The sequence below is a fragment of the Tursiops truncatus genome, chromosome 12, assembly GCF_011762595.2.
Source record: "Tursiops truncatus isolate mTurTru1 chromosome 12, mTurTru1.mat.Y, whole genome shotgun sequence".
Classification (NCBI taxonomy): domain Eukaryota; kingdom Metazoa; phylum Chordata; class Mammalia; order Artiodactyla; family Delphinidae; genus Tursiops; species Tursiops truncatus.
The window spans coordinates 73,210,304-73,231,016 of NC_047045.1; the positions used below are offsets into that span (position 1 = coordinate 73,210,304).

General features: G+C 40.5%; 1 protein-coding gene across 1 annotated transcript in view; it reads left to right on the forward strand.

Moving 5' to 3' along the window:
• The window catches only part of UST (uronyl 2-sulfotransferase), a 378,486-nt gene extending 363,471 nt beyond the window's left edge, over positions 1-15,015 (forward strand). The window contains exon 9 of the mRNA XM_073789713.1: positions 14,519-15,015. Coding sequence (XP_073645814.1) covers positions 14,519-14,522 — 4 coding nt within the window. The 3' untranslated portion in view covers positions 14,523-15,015. The remainder of the gene's footprint in view (positions 1-14,518) is intronic.
• Positions 15,016-20,713: the final 5,698 nt, after the last annotated feature.

The window sequence follows — 20,713 nt, forward strand, 5'->3', positions numbered from 1 at the left end:
TAGAACACTCCCTAACACCATACACAAAAATAAACTCAAAATGGATTAAAGACCTAAATGTGAGGCCAGACACTATAAAACTCTTAGAGGAAAACATAGACGGAACACTCTATGACATAAGTCAAGATCCTTTTTGACCCACTTCCTAGAGTAATGGAAATAAAAACAAAAATAAAATGGGACCTAATGAAACTTAAAAGCTTTTGCACAGCAAAGGAAAACATAAACAAAATGAAAAGACAACCTTCAGAATGGGAGAAAATATTTGCAAATGAATCAACAGACAAAGGATTAATCTCCAAAATATATAAGCAGCTCATGCAGCTCCATATCAGAAAAACAAACGACCCAATCCAAAAATGGGCAGAAGACCTCAATAGACATTTCTCCAAAGAAGATATACAGATTGCCAACAAACACATGAAAGGATGCTCAACATCACTAATCATCAGAAAAATGCAAATCAAAATTACAATGAGGTATCACCTCACACCAGTCAGAATGTCCATCATCAAAAAATCTATAAGCAATAAATGCTGGAGAGGGTGTGGAGAAGAGGGAACCCTCTTGCACTGTTGGCGGGAATGTAAATTGTTACAGCCACTATGGAGAACACTATGGAGGTTCCTTAAAAACTAAAAATAAAACTACCATATGACCCAGCAATCCCACTACTGGGCATATACCCTGAGAAAACCATAATTCAAAAAGAGTCATGTACCCTACCACAATGTTCATTGCAGCACTATTTACAATTGCCAGGACATGGAAGCAACCTATGTGTCCATCAACAGATGAATGAATAAAGAAGATGTGGCACATATATACAATGGAATATTAGCCATAAAAAGAAATGAAATCGAGTTATTTGTAGTGAGGTGGATGGACTGAGAGTCTGTCATACAGAGTGAAGTAAGTCAGGAGAAAAATACAGTATGCTAACCCATATATATGGAATCTTAAAAAAAAAAAATGGTTCTGAAGAACCTAGGCGCAGGACAGGAATAAAGACGCAGACGTAGAGAATGGACTTGAGGACACAGGGAGGGGGAAGGTAAGCTGGGACGAAGTGAGAGAGTGGTATGGACATATATACACTACCAAATGTAAAATAGATCGCTAGTGGGAAGCAGCTGCATAGCACAGGGAGATCAGCTCGGTGCTTTGTGACCACCTAGAGGGGTGGGATAGGGAGGGTGGGAGGGAGACGCAAAAGGGAGGAGATATGGGGATATATGTATATGTATAGCTGATTCACTTTGTTATAAAGCAGAAACTAACACACCATTGTATAGCAATTATACTCCAATAAAGATGTTTAAAAAATAATAAAAAAATTAAAAGTAAAAATTGTATATATTTAAGGTATACAATATGACGTTTTGATATATATATGTTGTGAAATGATTACCACAGTAAAGCTAATTAACAGATCCATCACTCACATAGTTACACTTTGTGTGTGGGAAAGGGGGGAGAACACTTGAGAGCTTCTTTCTTAGCAAATTTCAAGTATACAATATATCATTTTTACATTCACCATGTGCATTAGATCTCCAGAACATACTCATCTTGCAACTGAAAGTTTGTACTCTGTGACCAACATCAGACTGCAACATTTTAATGTCTTTTCATTTGTGAAATTCTGTATCCTCTTAATATGTTTCTTGTCATATATTTTATCATTTCTATAATTCTTAATTTACACAAGGCAAACCCAGAGATGGGAAATTAATGCTCTAAATCGTAAATTCAGAAAGGAATTGGACACTCAGTTAGAAGATGAGCCAGAGACAAAAATTATTCTTAGAATATGAAGTCTCTCCAATAAAGAAAAAAATTACAGACATCTTGAAACTATGGGAAGGGAATTTCTCAATTGTTTCTGACAAGCAGGGGTTGATAAATAAAATTAGTTCAGTGCCTGTGTCTTAGTTCGGGCTACTATAACAAGATACCATAGACTGGGTGGCTTAAACAACCAAAATTTATTCCTCACAGTTATGGAGGCTGGGAAGTCTTAGATCAAGGTGCCAGCAGGGCCGGTGCCTGGTAAAGGCCAGCTTCCTGGCTTGTAGACAGCCCCCTTCTTGCTGCACCCTCACTGGCCAAGATAGCCGTCATCTCTCTTGTGTCCCTTCTCTTAGGGCATTAATTCTAGCGTGAGGACTCCAACCCCATGACCTAATTACCTCCCAGAATCCCCACCTTCAAATACTATCACACTGGGGATTAGGTTTCAACATCTGAATTTTAGGGGAACACACTCAGTTGATAACAGCTCATTATAACTAGCTTAAGATCATGTAAAATGTCACTGCTTTTATCTGTATCCAGGGTCGACCTCACTGGAGGGACACAGATGCTGTTCCCAAAATAGTAGTAATCTAAATATAATCAGTTATTGCCCCTACCTGTTGATGTATGACCTTGGGAGCCCCTAAGTTCCACCCAAATATTTTTGGTGGTCCCACGTAAATATCTGATATGTTTTCATAAACAAGTTCACTCATGCAGCTGAGGCATCATTAGTTTCAGTAGAAGTATTTTTAAATGAATGGCTTGCTCGAGACCCCAAAGCTGTAGTGTTCAGCTGTGTTTCACGTACACACAGGCGGACGTGGGTGACATCCTGCAAGAAGCCCCCGGCGGGACACAGCCGCAATTTTCTGGGTGTAGAGTTTGGAGAAATAGCTTTTCTATGAGGCTTTCCCAAGAAACCAGATCTAAGATATGACAGTATTTAAGATTTTGGAAGAAGACAGAGAAGGAGAAGCAGCAGATTCTGCTTGTGTCCTTGCCGGGTCTCTGAACAATCACATCACCCTCTCCTCACCCACACTTTGCAATTGCAAAATAGAAGCAAAAAGCAAAGCCAACCAAAGACACTCCGGTCTCCACAGAACCTCGTCTTAGCTCCAGTACATACATTACCCAGGTAGCGATGGGGGATGGGGGAAGGGAAGCTGACATCCCTCAAAACTCTGTCCCAGCTGCACATGGCCAGGTTCACAGTCTTCTATTCACAGAGACCTTCTCAGAAAAACATGAATAAAAGAGCACCTGGCTCTTACTATTTCAACCTTGGACTATGTAACAAGTATTTTTCAGTCCCCTGCTGGGCTAAAAATCACACCAATCCAGACAATATCCAGTTTATTACAACTCTATTCCCACTGGGCTAGCAGAAACAGCTAATATTATTGTTTTAAATATATTGAAACTGAGTTTGGGGGCTTAATTTTTGTTAGTACAAGCCAATAAGACAGACTAGCTCCTTTTTCATTCTCCAGAACAATTGGAAGGTGTTTGGGTTTTTGAAGTTTTTGCTTTTTTAAATCCCAAATGACTCATTTGGTGGGAATAAATTTATGTGCAGCATATGTTTTGACCGATATAGACATATCCATAGAAGAAAAATCCATACCGTTTTCAAATTAACGTATATTCAGCAGTTATGCATTGTTTTAATTTGTCCTTGTTCTTTACATTTTGTTGACCAACATCAGGCCATATAAGCAAAGAGCATGTGCCTGAGACTGCCGTGGTAGGGAAGACGGATCAACATCAGTCCCATTGTTTTGGTCGGGACAATTTGGTCATTTCAGTCAGCTTGAGTAAAGGGTTGTTTATTACAAGAAGCAAGGAGTATTTCATGAAGCTTGAAAATGTATACCTAGGAAATTCTGTCGGTAACCAAATGCTTGCTTACTCTGTCTCTTTTTTCCACCTTCCCCAACCCCACCCTGATGGTTTCTCACCTCTACTTCCCTCTATGCCTTTGCTCCATCCTCTGGCTTCTCTTAACAGACTGGCTCTCTGTTTACTCACAGTACTCATGGCCCCAATACGGCTGCACTGGTCCAGTCTTCTAGTTGAAAAAATGTCCGTGGAACAACAGCGTCTCTTTGTCTCTTAAGTCAAATTTTTGTGATTTATGTCTGAATTCTTCAGGTTGAGTCAGAAGTCCCTCATCTACTGTTACAAAAATAGTTGCCCAATTCTACACTTAAAACAAAGTCTATGAAGGTATTTGTAAGAATGAGGGATTCACCCCAAACATATTTACCACACTTCTTGCATTCACATTTGAACCTCTTAGCACATCCAACCCTATCCCCTGTGGCAGATGGTGAGATGACAAACTGTCCATCTTAGTGAACCTATACATCATATTTGGTTTTGCATAGAGGTACCCAATAGAGATGGGACTAATAATCCCAAGTTTCAAGTGTATAATATTTATTTTTGAAAAAAAGTAAGTGGGGAGGAATTATTACAGTATTTTTCATATTATATTTTTCATATTATATTAGATATAATGCATTTAAAGAAGATGAGAAGAAAGTATATCAAAATTTTAACAGTGATTATTTCTGAATGGTGGGGACATGTTAATTTTTTTTTTTTTGACATGTTAATTTTAAATTTCTTCTTGATTGTTATTTTATTTTCCTAATTGTCTAAGACAGATTTACATTGGCTTTATAAGATAAAATATGTTTAAAATACCAGGCAACCTTGGAGATATTGTGGGTTCAGTTCCAGATCACCGCAATAAAGCATATATCACAATAAAGTGAGTCACATAAATTTTTCGGTTTCCCAGTGTATATAAAAGTTATATTTACACTATACTGTAGTCTACTTAGTGTACAATAGCTTTATGTTTTTTTAAATGTACATACCTTAATTTAAAACTACTTTATTGCTAAAAAATGCCAAAACAATTACAATGGCAAAATCAAAGATCAGTGATCACAGAACACCATAACAAATATAATAATGATGAAAAAGTTTGAAATACCATGAGAATTACCAAGATGTGACACAGAGACACAAAGTAAGCAAATGCTGTTGGGAAATGATGCCTACAGACTTGCGCAAGTTAAGGCTGCCACAAACGTTCAATTTGTAAAAAACACAATACCTGCAAAGGGTAATAAAGCAAAGAGCAATAAAACAAGGTATGCCTGTACGTATTCTAATGGTCTTGCTGCCTGAATTTTCTGATTTGTTACTTCAGCTCTCCACCTTACAACAGTGGGTTCAGTAAAATGAATACTAAAGGGCGAAAGAGAGAGAAGAAACTACTAGTGAACTACCATGAAACATGACCAGAGTTTGCTTTTGTTTTCAGCTTATCTTTTGTTCTTGCGGGAATTACCCACAGAAGCCAGCAGTTTCCATGGGACTGCCATCTGACAGCAGCTGTTTATTTTCTTACTCTTTGTTATGAACTACAAATGCCCCAACCTAACGTTTGTGATAACCAGTAGTCAATTGTGCATTTCTGCTTCCACTGATGCATAGTGAGGCGGGTACGGTTTGTGAAAATCGTCAATCCCATCTTTTTTTTTTTATTATTTTAACAAATGTTAAGTTTATTATTAGAGTGTTGACAAGCATGGCAGAGACTAAAAATATAGTTCCTTTTCGAAATAAAATATTCAGCATTTTGACAGGCTGAGGATTTATTTGGCAATAATTTCTTGGTTAAAATTCCCTGAGGTTTGTTTATATGGTTATTTTAGTTCTTTATTTTAAGTACATCAGCGTTTTTCCACAGCCTCAACCTATTCTCATCTCAGCATGCAGGAAGTTAATAGGTAGCACAGAAGCTCGTTATTTTAATTCCAGTAAAAACATAACTGGTTAAAGAAGCATGAGTACTAACGTCACTCCTCCTGGTACCCTGAAGGGCCAGCAAAGATGACCACAAACTCAAACTCATCAAGGCAATCAGGACCGCTGGTCCAGGTAATGAAAGGAATGGGCTCAGCCACTGTCAGTTCCAAATAATCTACAGGCACTGCCTGTAAATATGGAATAAGGACCACTTGGAATTTTGTTTTTCTAATGTGACAAAACTTCAAAAGACTTTTTTAAAGTAACATAAGAGGAATGTAGTTCCATTTAAGGTGTTTGCCCACCTAGATTATACACTTATTCCAGTGGTACCACCATTCTTCAAAACATCTGTGGAATTCCTGTTTGGAATTGATCTCAGATATAGTTTATGGAATGCATTAGAAAATTAGTCTTGTTAGTTTCTAATCACATATGAATGAGATTAAAAAGTTAAATTATTAACTTACTTACCAGACTGGGCCCCAGATGCATTTTGCATTTTCTAAATAGCAGATCTTCTCACAACCAACTTTGCCACCAATAAATCCTTCAAAACCACATGCCTTGGTCTAAGACAGGAATTCCAATAAGAGAATTCCAAAAGGGATTAGAACAATGGCAGAAGCATTGGAATAAGTGTATAGCCTTCCAACCTAAGAACTCTGAACTGGGCATTTGGGTCTGTAAGATCAGGCACACTTCAATTAAAAAAGAATAAAATTCTAACATTCTTTCATTCAACTAGTGGTGAGTGAGTGCCAGGCACTGTTCCAGGGGATGCAGCAGCAAACACATTAGATTTAGCCTTTGCTCTGTGGCTATACCAATTTTAAGAAGTGATCTAAAATGCTATTTTAGAATTACATTAATTTGAACTCTCTCAGAAAAAAATATGCATAGAATAGGGTGCTTTGAAAGTTGGAAAGTAAGGGGGAAACTACTGAAGTCCTTTCTTCTGTTTTTGTTTTTTGGTTTGGTTTGTGTTTTTTGTGTGTTTTTTATACAGGACTTTGAAGCAAGGCAGGGAAGTACATTTGTTTCCAGCTAAATTTAATTTGAATGCCTAGATAGCCTCTAAGAATTAGGGAGGCTACTCAAGCAGGAATGTACCACTGAAACTACCTATCTACTTCACAGTGGCTGTTATGAGACAAAGGACTAAAACCTTAAAGTGATGTTTAATTAAAGTATATTTGCCACCAGCAATAACATCAACATTACCCGCTAGTTGAGAGATGTCCTATGTTTCATCCTTCTGAGGGATGAAAGCAAAAGTCGTTCAGGAAGGTCAGTTACATTTAATTCACTTCCAGTCAACAAATATAATTCAGACACCAGGAATGGTGCCAAGATGGGAGGATACAAAAATGAATATTCTGGTGAGATTTCATCAGTTGCAAGGAACTCATCCTAGTGATATCAAGTATTGGGGTCTTACTGAGAATAAGTAATAGGAATGCACATTCTCCCAGTTTCAGCTGAACAAGCTGTAGAAGCTCCTTCCTTTCCTTCTACCCATCTAGATATTTGGCAATCCCTTAAGCTTAGTGGCGTCTTGGGGTAAGGGAAATAATCCTGTTCATGAGATGACAGTAGTTAGGCAGACAGTATCTAGAAAGACAGGCAGCTTGATATTCCCATCCAGAAGAAGACCAGAATCTTACAAAACAGAATTGCATTGCAGTGGGAATACCAGACCACAGAGCATCACCTCATCTTGGGTGGAGCCCTTCATCCCTTCTGAGAATTCAAGGGCTGCCACTCAGACTGCTACTGCCACTTTCCAAGTCACCCCCAAATTTGAGAGTGAGAGACATTCAGCTGATCTAGAACCAGGTCCCCTTTTCCCTGCCCCTTTTCCCAAGCCCTACCTTTCTCTCCTTTAGGTCCTCAAGGACTGGTCCATATCAGAGAATAACCTTACACAGTTTTTTCATAAATGATGTTACCATTACATCTAAGAAATGAAAATACCTGCCCTCATTATTCATGTTTATTTCATCTATATTTCTCTTGTGTCCTAAGTTGACTTTCTAAGATTTTTAGATGCTGTGTAGCAGGTGTCTGTTGCTGCACTCCTGGCTACCCACTACCCGCTCCCCCAAATCTCCTTGATGAGTAAGCACCAAAATTGTCGGTACTGAATCTCAGACTAAGGAAAATTACTCATCCAACCCAAGGATTCTCTCTTCGTTAGGAAGTATTAATCAATCTTCCCCAACTCTTTGAAAATATTAACTGATTACATCCAACTGTCTAAAGATTCATTCCTAAAATCCCACCAATTCAAATTAGTCCCTCCAGACCACCTTGAAAAATGAAGAAGTGGGACTACTCTCTGGAAGTACAAGTCCCTTTCAACACACAGGTCTATGAATATGTTAGTATATACAAATATATACAAATTCTCCTTTTAAGTTACCATTATATAAATGAGTAGTGGGTGTAACTGAAATTTAGGAATATAATTGGCGCTGTCTACTCTGTTCTTTAAATTAATTTCATATAAGAAATGTACATTCAGTAAAATTAAATTACTGAGATTAATGGTTCAAGATGGGTAAAAATTCAAATAATTTCTTCTCATACAGGGAAGTTTTGTGAGCAAAAAGTGAGAATTGAAATTGACCTGTGCCACTGGCATTTCCTGTGACCTTATTACTATCCCTAAGAAGTTAAGGAATATATATATATATATATATATATATATATATTTTTTTTTTTTTTTTTTTTTTTTTTTTTTTCAGTACATGGGCCGCTCACTGTTGTGGCCTCTCCCGTTGTGGAGCACAGGCTCCGGACATGCAGGCTCAGCGGCCATGGCTCACGGGCCCAGCCGCCCCGCGACATGAGGGATCCTCCCGGACCGGGGCACGAACCCTTGTCCCCTGCATTGGCAGGCGGACTCTCAACCACTGCGCCACCAGGGAAGCCCAGGAATATGTTTTTAAATCATGCACATTTGTACTGCCTTTGACATTCCAGTCACCTTAGTGGCCAAGAATTTAGATAATAAATGATGGAAAAGGAAATTGGCCTCAATTTTGTTCAAATCTAAAGATGATGATGTATATTTTTTTCCTTTGCCATTCAGTGAAGAGTCCCCTGCTATGTCTTATCTTCTAACATTCTATCACATACCTGCTTTGCATCTATGCATAGTGAATGTTATATTTACTCTTTCAAAGTATCTTGTAACTGCATGATCAGAATATAGGAAGACTTCAGTTGTTGGTCTATAGCTTCATTCCTTAGACATTATACAGTGCCTAATATATGCCAGGCATTGCACTGGACTTTGAAAATATAAAGATGAAGATACAGTCTCTATCTCCAAGGAACTTAAAGTCTATCTGGGAAGATAGATGGATAGATTACTAATGATGACAGAATGTGATGTATACATTAATGAAAACATGGACAAAGTACTTTGGAGGCTGAGAGGCGGTAGTGAATAATATATTCTTTAAAAATTCAGGATTAATCAAAGTTATTTCTGCCACCTTTGGACTAAACTGAAACGGCAGTTGTAAAGTGGATGAATTGTGAACACACACACACACACACACACACATATATATACTCACCTGTAAGAGTACAATTTCAGATTTCAACGTAAAGTTGTATCATGTACTATTTCACAGCTGAGGCAATGGAGACATGCACTTCTATGGAGTCTCGGACAGTTTCGGGGCTGTCAGGGCTGACCCTGGCATAGTCTGGCACGTTTATTGGTTTTCTCTGCCTTGTTTGCTAGAGAATATTGTGCAACAGCGGACCTTTGCGATTTCCAAGTATTCAGAAGAATGCTGTTTGACCACTGAACAAATTCTTCGACTGCTTTGGATTAAGAATTGCTACTCTGCTGAAATTGAGCCAAAGCAGCATTCAGGAAGCAAGGTATTTTATTTGAGTGCAACATAAATCAAAGCCGGAAACGGGGGCTGCCTGGGCTCCCCATCTGATGCCCTCTTGAGTCTGTGAATTCCATTTTGCCAAATCTCTGCTTCCAGACCTTGGGAACACGGCTTCACGGATCTGCCCGTTCCAAACTCACACTTCCCATTGCTTTCATTCTGTGGCTTCTAGGCCTGTGTCAAGAATGCAATGCAAAATTATAATTTCATGGAATATTGGGCATTTTTTTCTAATGGAAGAGGCCACTTAAATTATCAAATTTCATTGATTACCAAGCCACACAGATGACTGACCAATGGTTACAATTTGAATGGTCCATGAAAGGAAAAATAAATGAATGATTCCAAAGTAAATACGGGCCCTTTCCTGGCTCTTGTTAGGGTTTTCCCTCTTAGGATAGAGATGCAAAGAACTGAACGATGACTAAGAGTCACTATTACCTTTGTGCTGTGTCTCTGATTCACACGCCCCCCCCCACACACACACACACAAGAGATGACAGTAGTCAATAGGTCTACTCACTGTGGGATCTTAGTTAAGCTATTTTAGATTCTTCCTAGCTTTGGTAACTCACCTATAAAAATAAAATAGGAAAACTGTATTGAATATTTGAAGCACTCAAATAAACGATGATATGAGTAGAGAAAACCCCATTTTTATTTCATTGAAATAAAATATTGCTATGAACTGAATGTTTGTGTCCCCCTAAAATTCACACTCTGAAGCCCTAATGTGACGGTATTTTGAGGTGGGGCCTCTAGGAGCTAACTAGGCCTCCATAATAGGATTAGCGTCCTTATAAGAAGAGGAAGAAAGCTAGCCCTCTCTCTCTCCACCACGTGAGGATACAAGGAGAAAGCCACCACCTGCAAAGCAAGAAGAGGGCCCTCACCACACACCAGATCTGCTGGTACCTTGAACCTGGACTTCCCAGCCTCCAGAGCTGTGAGAGATAAAAGTTTGTTGTTTAAGCCACCTAGTCTATGATGATTTGTTACAGCAGCCTAAACTAAGACAAACGTTATTTAGAAGACAATTAAAGTGATGCGTTATGTCAAGAGATTCTCAAACTTGTAAAATTAGAAACTCTTTGTTTTAGCTCTGTGACATCTTTACATTTCTCTCTTTTCAAAAAAAAATATATAATTTATATAAAATTTATATATAGTGCATTTTTAATAATAAAAGTGATACATACTCAGTAGAATTTGAAACAGTACAGAAATTGAAAAAAGTGTGAATTTTTACTACAATAACCACTGCTACGATAAAATCCGTATCCATTGGATACATTCCTAGAAGTGGAAATAATGGATCAAAGAGTATGTACATTCAAATTTTTGATAGATATTTGTCAAACATTCTCCAAAATCTATGCCTCAACCAACAATATTTGTTTCCATGCACCTCCCCACATTGGGTATTATCAAGCTTTTAAATTTTACCAATTTTGTGGTCCTGAAGAACCTAGGGGCAGGACAGGAATAAAGACGCAGATGTAGAGAATGGACTTGAGGATACGGGGAGGGGGAAGGGTAAGCTGGGACGAAGTGAGAGAGTGGCATGGCCATATATACACTACCAAATGTAAAATAGATAGCTAGTGGGAAGCAGCCGCATAGCACAGGGAGATCAGATTGGTGCTTTGTGACCACCTAGTGGGGTGGGATAGGGAAAGTGGGCGGGAGACGCAAGAGGGAGGGGATATGGGGATATATGTGTATGTATAGCTGATTCACTTTGTTATACAGCAGAAACTAACACACCATTGTAAAGCAATTATACTCCAATAAAGATGTTAAAAAATATTTTTTACCAATTTTAGAGGTTTAAAAAAATAGTATTTGATTGTGGTTTCAATGTGCATGTATTTGATTATAGGAAATTGAGCAAAGTTTTGCTTTTATTAAAGTCAATTAGAAGATCTTATTTCAGAGGGAATTTTATAATATTTCTTGAAATACTAGATAACGCCCTGAGATAATCTAATAAATTAAGGGCAACCTAACTAGAATAATAAAAATGGAAGGTACAACTCTTTTTTCTGTGGGTTTGTTGACTTTTTTATTGAAGTATAGTTGATTTACAATGTATTAATTTCTGCTGTACAGCAAAGTGATCCAGTTATACATATATATACATTCTTTTTCATATTCTTTTCCATTATGGTTTATCTCAGGATATTGAATATAGTTCCCTGTGCTATACAGTAGGACCTTGTTGTTTATCCATTCTGTATATAATAGTTTGTATCTGCAAAGCCCAAACTCCCACTCCATCCCTTCCCTACCCGCCTCCCGCTTGGCAAACACAAGTCTGTTCTCCACGTCTGTGAGTCTGTTTCTGTTTCATAGATAGGTTCATTTTTGTCATATTTTAGATTCCACATATAAGTGATATCATATGCTATTTGTCTTTCTCTTTCTGACTTACTTCATTTAAGTGTAATAATCTCTAGTTCCATCACTGTTGCTGCAAATGGCATTATTTTGCTCTTTTTATGGCTCAGTAGTATTCTACTGTATATATGCACCACTTCTTTATCCATTCATCTGTTGATGAACATTTAGGTTGTTTCCATGTTTTGGCTATTGTGAATAGTGCTGCTATGAACATACGGGTACATGCTTCTTTTTGAATTATAGTTTTGTCCAGATATATGCCCAGGAGTGGGACTGCTGGATTGTACGGCAACTCTATTTTTAGTTTCTTGAGGAATCTTCATACTGTTCTCCATAGCTGCTGCACAAACTTACATTCCCACCAACACGTGTAGGAGGGTTCCCTTTTCTCCAGTATTTGTTATTTTTAGACTTTTTAATGATGGCCATTCTGACTGTGTGAGGTTGTACACCAGAGCATAGTTTTGATTTGCATTTCACTAATAACTAGCAGTGTTGAGGAAGGTACGACTTTAAAACAAGCAAAATAAAATGTGAGACGGCTGTGGAAGGCAGTAAAGGAAACAAAAAAAAGAAGCCATGATAAATGGAAAACATGAAATCAGATGGCAGAAATATATAATATATTCTAATATAATAATAATTATATAATATCATTTATCATATATATGATACAATATACTACCATTATTACTAAAATATAAATTAAAACAGAGATCTAAAGACAGACATCTTCAGCATCTATATTATTAATTGTTAATATTATCTCCAATATTTTTTATTTCATTAAAATATACAGAAAGGTTGAAAAGACTGTGATGGAAAAAAGGATGCAACAGTTAAATATGGACCAAATAAAGATGGGATCACAGTTTTAATATTTATATGTAATACATTATATTTAATCTAATAGTAATATTAGGGAAAACAGAATTTAAGGTATATTTCTTGGGCAAAGATGGATTATTTAGAAATGGTGTTATCTCATTACATGGCAAATACTAAAGTTGGAGGACTACCTCACAAATGTCACTAAATTTAAATCTCATTAAGACTATAAATGTGAAGATAAAGGTATAACATTAATGGGAGAAAATACTGGAGGATTTCTTGAAAAAGATCTCAAAAGCAGAAACCATAAAAAAGTAAAAATTAATGGATTATATCAAAATTAAAGATCTCAGGTTTCAATCATCTGTAGCTTACATGATAGAACATACAAAAAACCCCTGCAATGGGCTTCCCTGGTGGCGCAGTGGTTGAGAGTCTGCCTGCCGATGCAGGGGACACGGGTTCGTGCCCCGGTCCGGGAAGATCCCACATGTCACCGAGCGGCTGGGCCCGTGAGCTATGGCCGCTGAGCTTGCGCGTCCGGAGCCTGTGCTCCGCAACGGGAGAGGCCACAACAGTGAGAGGCTCGCGTACCGCAAAAAAAAAAAAAAAAAAAAAAAAAAAAAGGTCAAAATAATTTAAAAGGACTCTTACTTCCTAGGAACTATTAACTGATTTATTTACAATTCCTAGGTTCAAAGCAATTTGGTTAAAGGCAGAGTATCCTATTCAAAGATTCTATTTTTAGTCCATCTGTGAGCAAGGAACTTTATGCCTCTAAATCTCATTTTCTTCATCTGTAAAATGGGGTACTTTACAGGATTTTTGAGAAAGCAGACAAGGTTACATATGAGGAATCACAGGGAAAGCTTGCAGTTATTATATATGAAAGGAAGTATGATTTGAGTGTTTCCCTCTGAAAGTGGTGTGACAAATGTGGTTCATGAACCATCTTTAGCTGGGTTTGCCAGATCTCAGAAGGCTTCTTCCAAATGCCCACAGCGAAGGGGAGGAATCCTTGGCTCAAACTGCAGAGTAACCTTGCCTGTTTCAAGCGAGAGCTCAAATGTGATTGTTAAGATGCCTCTTGGCTTCATGACTGAGCTTACAGAAAACTGCAGATATATTTTCAAAAGATCTAATCGAAGCCAATTGTATCCAGACTGATAGCAAATGTGAAGAGGCTGGGCGGTCTCAGCACAGATGGGATTCGTGGTAGGGTGGTGTTTTTTTTTTTTTTTTTTTTTGCGGTACGCGGGTCTCTCACTGTTGTGGCCTCTCCCGTTGCGGAGCACAGGCTCCGGACGCACAGGCTCAGCGGCCATGGCTCACGGGCCCAGCCGCTCCGCGGCATGTGGCATCTTCCCGGACCGGGGCACGAACCCGTGTTCCCTGCATCAGCAGGCAGACTCTCAACCACTGCGCCACCAGGGAAGCCCTAGGGTGTTTTTAAGAAGTGGCTCTTATAATTGTGAGCAGTTACAGTTCAGAAAGGCCACATGAGATTAGACTTAAGCTCAAGGAAAGGTGATTTTAATCTCTCGGGTCAGCCTAGTATAGCACAGATCTGCTCTGGAATACTATTTTCATAAATATGGACATTTTCATTTTTCCTAAGGGTCTAAAAATGTTCACGTGCCCCTAGGAGGTTGCTTTCAAAGGTGAGTATGAGGCGAGGGGAGGAGAAGAAGGAGGAAGCTATAACCAGCTCTCTTTCTCTCCCTGATCCGAAACAGGTAAAAGGATGGCAAAATGCCCAGCACATGCTTCCCCTTTGGCTGGCCCCCACCCAAGGATTGGGGCTCCTCCTCTGAGGGCCACTGTGAAGCCCTTCTTCTTTTGCCTGCAGTGGTGACCTGCTAGGTGGTTAATAACCAGAGCGCCGTGTGCACCGACTGGCCAGAATGGACACCAGCTCTGGTGCTGTGAGCCACACCCTGGAGGCCCAGACCTGGGTGCTTGGAGTGACAGGAGCCACGGTGGGAAGGAGGCTCAAGAAAACAGCTAAGGACCCACCCAAGTGGGCTTATTTCATATGTTAACAACTGCTCTGGGTACACCAGAGCATACCGGCTGGATGTCAGCTCTGCTTGCCTATACCTCTCCTCGGAAGTAAGACTTTGCTAATGACACATTTTCCAGTTTCCTGACTCTCGCCGCGTGGGATGATTCGGACATGAGCAGCTACAGAATCACTGGTGTAAAAGAGGGCAATGACCACCTATGTCTTGCTTAGGAATAAAAACGGGAAACCACCACTTCTTTACATACCAGAGTGTTCAGTGCTTTTATTTCATGATTATCATCTTATTTTATCCTCAGAACAGCCCTGTTGGATAAATATTATCACCCTTATATTACAGATGAACCTTTAGATCATAGATGGTCAGATTACTAACAAGTCACACAACTAATAATTGATAGAGTTAAATTTATAAGTGGGTCTGTCTTCCTCCCACAAAGGGGCTCTTTCTACTGTACCAAACAACAAAGTGGTGCAAAGCACAGGCTCTGGAACCACACTGCCTGGATTTGAGCCCCATCTCTGTCACTTAGCTTAGCTAAGTTCCTCAGCAACTGTGTGTCTCAGTCTCCTTACCTACAACACGAAAATAATGGCATTTTTCTCAGTTTTGTTGGCGGGTTAAATGAGCCACAGTCTTTGGAAGAGTCCTGGCACATATTAATCCCCCAATAAATGTTAGACTTCTTGCGCTTGCATCCCTCAAGACTGCCACCAAAGTCCAGCCTACTCATGGTCTGGATCTTTCCAGGTCAATGGATCTGAAATCTACTTCTTAATTTCACCTAGTTTCTACGCCCAGGCCAAACACTGGGCACCTAAGAAAACAGATTCTTCAGGCTTCCTTTCATCCTGAAATACATAATTTCAGAGGTAACATTAGGCACTTCTGCTAACTGCTGACTCTTAGTTATACTTTAATTTTCACTTGAATTTCACTTAATTGACTTACTTATTAAGTTGATGAAGTCTCTGATGCTAAAGAGAGAAGAGAGCCCCTGGGAGCAGTGGAGTTAGGAGTACGGGGGCTTAGGGAGCATGCTGACTTGGGCAGGGCCCTGGCTTATGAGAGTTTTTTAGAACTGAACAGTTTCATATGTTTTATTATTATTCACGTATAGTGAGGTCAACTGATCAATAAACGAAAACCATTGAAAAGATAGTTTGTCACTCACAGCTCCCACGAGGGGTCACACGGGGAAACCTCAGGGTGGGCAGGAGAAGAAGGGAGAAGGGGAACAGCTGTGGGCAAGAGCCTCGATAGTGGTTTCTGCAGGAAGGAATGAGCAGGGCAGTGTGTGCTAGGTAGGATTGGGCAGCTTGAATAATTTCAGTGGGCTCTGGGACACAGGGGCTGTCCCTAGTTGTCTGGTGCCTGGCTCTGGGGTGATTAGGGCAGGTGGATACTGGCCCAGAGGTGGAAAGGAGGTGTTCGGATGTAGATTCTGGATTGGTTGGTTTGTATTTGAAATGTGCACTTGTGGGCAAGTTGTTGACTATCTCTAGGAATTGGCCAGCCCTGGGAGAGTCGGTCCTTCCAGAGTCAGCAAGGACCCAGATGTCAAAGCATCAGAACACAGAAAACGAGAGACATGGTTAGTATACCAAAGCGTGGGGCACGAGACACCTTTGTTAGAGAGAGTGAAGAAGATGAGCCAGGCTCCCTAGAAGCACCTGCGCAGGCGCTCTCAGCCTGACTCGTCTTTCCCCCCTCCTTCATTACCCTGCCTCCACAAGGGCCTTGAGCACAGCTTAGCCAGCCTTTTCTTCTCCTGTCTGTGTCTTGCTACTGCTGCCCACCTCTTCCCACCTCCCCCGCACACACACCTGGTTGTCAAGGCTCTAGTCTCCCCTTGGCTGGGCCCTGGAAAGCCTGGTTCCTCAGTCCTTGCTTCTCCAGAAGCCAGAGACTCTGTCACACTTCAATCCTTTCAATTAGAGCATACAAACAGGCCTTTTTACTGAATAGCCACGGGCCGCAAAGACACACACAGACTCACAATGCGGCACATTCATCAGTAAAATGTGAACTTCTGGGTCTGGGCTTAATTTCAATGCGCTTTGTCCAACAGTGACCTGTGCCCTCGCAGAGGGGCAGGGCCAGGGCAGAGCTCTGAAGCTGGCCAGGCTCACTGTTTGGGCAAATAGCCTAAATGCCTTCTGGGTGTGGTTGAAGCCCCTGAGTCATCTTTGTGCTGTACCAGTTGGGCAGAAGAGTCAACGATACCAAGGAGACCCCCAGAGGTGCCCTTTGTATTCCTCACTTTGCGGTACTGGCTAACTCAGTGTGGATCGTTCGCAAGTTAACTGGGAGAAGGACAGGAATTTAGGGTCAGGATGGCAAGAAGTTTCCGTGTGTTCTGGGGCTGTCCCGATGTCTGTCTGCTAGAAGCCAGTTTAACGTGGATGAGAAAAAGGCAGCCATGCTTCCTTCCTTCTGGCTGACACTTTGTAAACCGACATAAAGCCCTAGATCTAAAGCCACCAGTTTTCCTACCCTATGGTAACATTCTGAAGTTCTGTCTTAGGACTGGGGAGGTTTCTGTGAAGTTCCCTCAGCTAGAAGCTTTACTTCTAGAAAATTAAAGTGCATAGAAGTGAGGCAAACATGAGTATAATTACATAACTGTTTTCTCTTTGAGAAACCCTCCCATGTGAGATATTTCAAACCACTTTGGACAAGGCAACATTTCCTTCTATAATTAAAAAAAAAATCCTGACACAAAAAGATCAAAGAAATTGTATAAGAATTGGCCTTTTAAACTCTGATTTTTTTTTTGTTTGTATCTCAGTATTGCTGTATACAAGATTGATATAAGGTTTTACAATAAAACATGCATTTAAACACTTCTGCAGTAAATAAGCCCAGATTATCAGCAGTTATTACAAAATCTGGAGTTTGCAGAAAAGATTTCTTTGCCTCCCATTTTTCTCAGAGCATTTGTAAAACACGAAGTCCAAATGCCTGAGCTTTTCCCAGCATCTCTACACACTTTCTGCTTCTCCTGATCACATCTTTCAATCTCCTACTTCATTCTGCCCACCTAGAAAGACCCCCATCCTTTCATCTGATAACCTCTTACCCACCCCCATGGTCAAGCCCGACTTCTTTTCTGGCCGCAGTTCCTTTCTTCCGATGCAGAACGAACGCTGCTGATAGGACTGCCTTGGCAATTAGCCCAGGATGACCATGAAATTGTTCACCCATTGCTCTCTTGTAAACTGTCACTTAAACACTCTAATGCTGTTTAATTTTTCCCTGAGTTACATCGTATCTTCCCACATGGACTGTAAGTTCCTGGCGGGTCAGCACTTCTAGTTTTTGTATCCCTGAGAGAGCTCAGCAGAGTGGTCTTAGGAGGTAATGTAACTGCTGTGAGGTCTTAGTTTTGCCATTTAATCCCTTACTGCCTATGTTCTGTGAGCCCACTTAAACTTTTACGAAATGCCATGTGCTTTACATCTTTCTGGTAATCTGAAACTTTTAGTTCTGTTTGTTTTGGAACCTGGAACACATATAAACTGTTCTGTGAAGAACTTTCTTTAAAATGGGAAGATTAGAAGATTTGAGTAAATAAGTTCTTTCGCATCAATGACTTTTAAAGATTTATAGACCAATATATGTTAGAGCTTAGTCAATGTTACTTCTTAAAAATGTCTAACTTATATTTCCGGATTCTGTCCTAATCAAGCTCTCTCGTGCAGTGAGACAAGCCAAAACATTTCCAGAGCTGTGATTAAAGGAAGGCAAGCAAGATGCTGTTGAGCTGGTGAGGCTGAATTACCCCTATTCACCTCATCTCCAGAAATATTAGAGGGTTCAGCTAACTGCATTGACTTGAAACATACCAGGGAGACCCAATCCATGAAATGGTAAGAAAGATTTTTGTTTTATTGCCAGACTTGAAACCAGGCCAGAGTGGTACTTAAAATTTCAATTACATGAGCAAAGGGGCTTCTTTACACTTGAGGAGGGGGACTCTCATCTCCAAGTTGGAATAGGTTCAACAAAGGGGGTCTATGAGCCATATGTTGGCTGCCTCTACTCATCATGATATAAGAGTGCCTGCTTCAGCAGCTTAAAACACAAAACAAAACAAACAAACAAGCATACATCCACAGATCTGGCTCTCGCTCTTGGGGACAGAGCCACTCTGAGTGTTCTGTTAGTGTTCTTTTCCTGCAGAGATGCACCAGTCCTGCAGTGTCAGAGGCACAAGCATCTGCTCCAGCACAGAAGCGCCAACTAAAATTGCAAGAGTCGCCTGTAAGGGTGCTGAGAACTCTAAGTCATTTAGTCCCTAATCTGGTGGTAGCCCCGTCCCAGGAGAACCAGAGGCCACATCTGTGCTGTGTTTTGAGAAGGCTTGGGGTGTCTCAGCAGCCCGCAGTCAAGCTTCAAATACCACCATTACAGAGGCGGCCCTTCAGGTTAGACCACCACCTCCTATTAAAATGCAACATAAACACACGCACACATGACATACACAACCCTGGGACCAGGGGAAATGAATGCAAATACCCCAGGCCTGACCCTCACAGGGCCTGCCCTGTAGCCTGAGTCACAAAGAATCTCTCCATAAAGCATGTGTCTCGGTCAACACAGCCTGCTGTAACAAAATACCATACACTGGGTGGCCTAAACAACAGACATTTATTCTCACAGTTGTGGAGTCTGAGAAGTCCAAGATCAAGGTGCCAGCCGATCTGATTCCTAGTGAGAGGCCTCCTCCTGCCTTGCAGACAGCCATCTTCCCGCTGTGTCCTCACATGGCAGAGAGAGAGAGAGAGAGAGAGAGAGCGAGAGCGCGCGCTCTGGTGTCCCTTCCTCTTCTTATAAGGGCATTAATCCCATGATGGGGGGGGGCGCACTCTCATGACTTCATCTAAACCTAAGTACAGGCAGACCTCAGAAATATTGTAGGTTCAGTTCCAGACCACTGTGATAAAGTTACTATTACAATACAGCAGGTTGTGTGAATTTTTTCGTTTCCCAGGGCATATAAAAGTGATGTTACACGATACGATTCTATTAAGTGTGTAATAATTATGTCTAAAAAACCCACTGTACATACCTTAATTAAAGAATACTTTATTGCTAAAAATCGCTAACCCTCAGCGAGCCTTCAGCGAGTCATAGTAGTAACATCAAAGATCACTGACTGCAGATCACCGTATCAAAACTAATAATCGTGAAAAAGTTTGGAATACTGTGAGAATTACCATAATGTGATACAGAGACATGAAGTGAGCAAATGTGGTTGGAAAAATGGCGCTGACAGACTTGCTCGACGCTGGGTTGCCACAAACCTTCCATTTGTAAAAACGCAATGTCTGCGATACAGTGAAGCACAAGAAAACAAGGTACATCTGTACCTCCCAAAGCCCCCACCTCCAAATGCTACCACGTCCAGGGTTAGGACTTCAATGTATAAATTTCAGGGGACACAAACACACAGTCCATAACAGCATGAGAACTAAGAAACATGACAAGAATGTGTCAGTTCATGGTGCACCATGTAGCTGAAAGGTCACAAGGTGAAATCAGACCTGGAAAAGCCAAATCAGAAAGAAGCTGCAGTTAAGGTAGGGGAGCAAAATCAGTGAGAAGAGATTAGAAATCACTTTGTGGTGAGGCCGGAAAAAAGCAACACTACATTCCGGTTGAGGTATGTTAATGACAGAGCACAAGAATGGATCTCCATGCCTCAGGGCCTCCCGAAATCAGGAATCTCCTTCTAGCTCCAGGACCAGCCCTATTAGGCTCCCATTCCAGGATGTTACGACTCATTTTTATTGTATACTCCTGCCATGAGATGCCCTTCTTTACCTGAGTTTGTCTGAGTCAAGACTGACTGGAACGGCCACTGAGATCAAGTACCATCTCAAAGGCTGAGTGAGCTGGCAG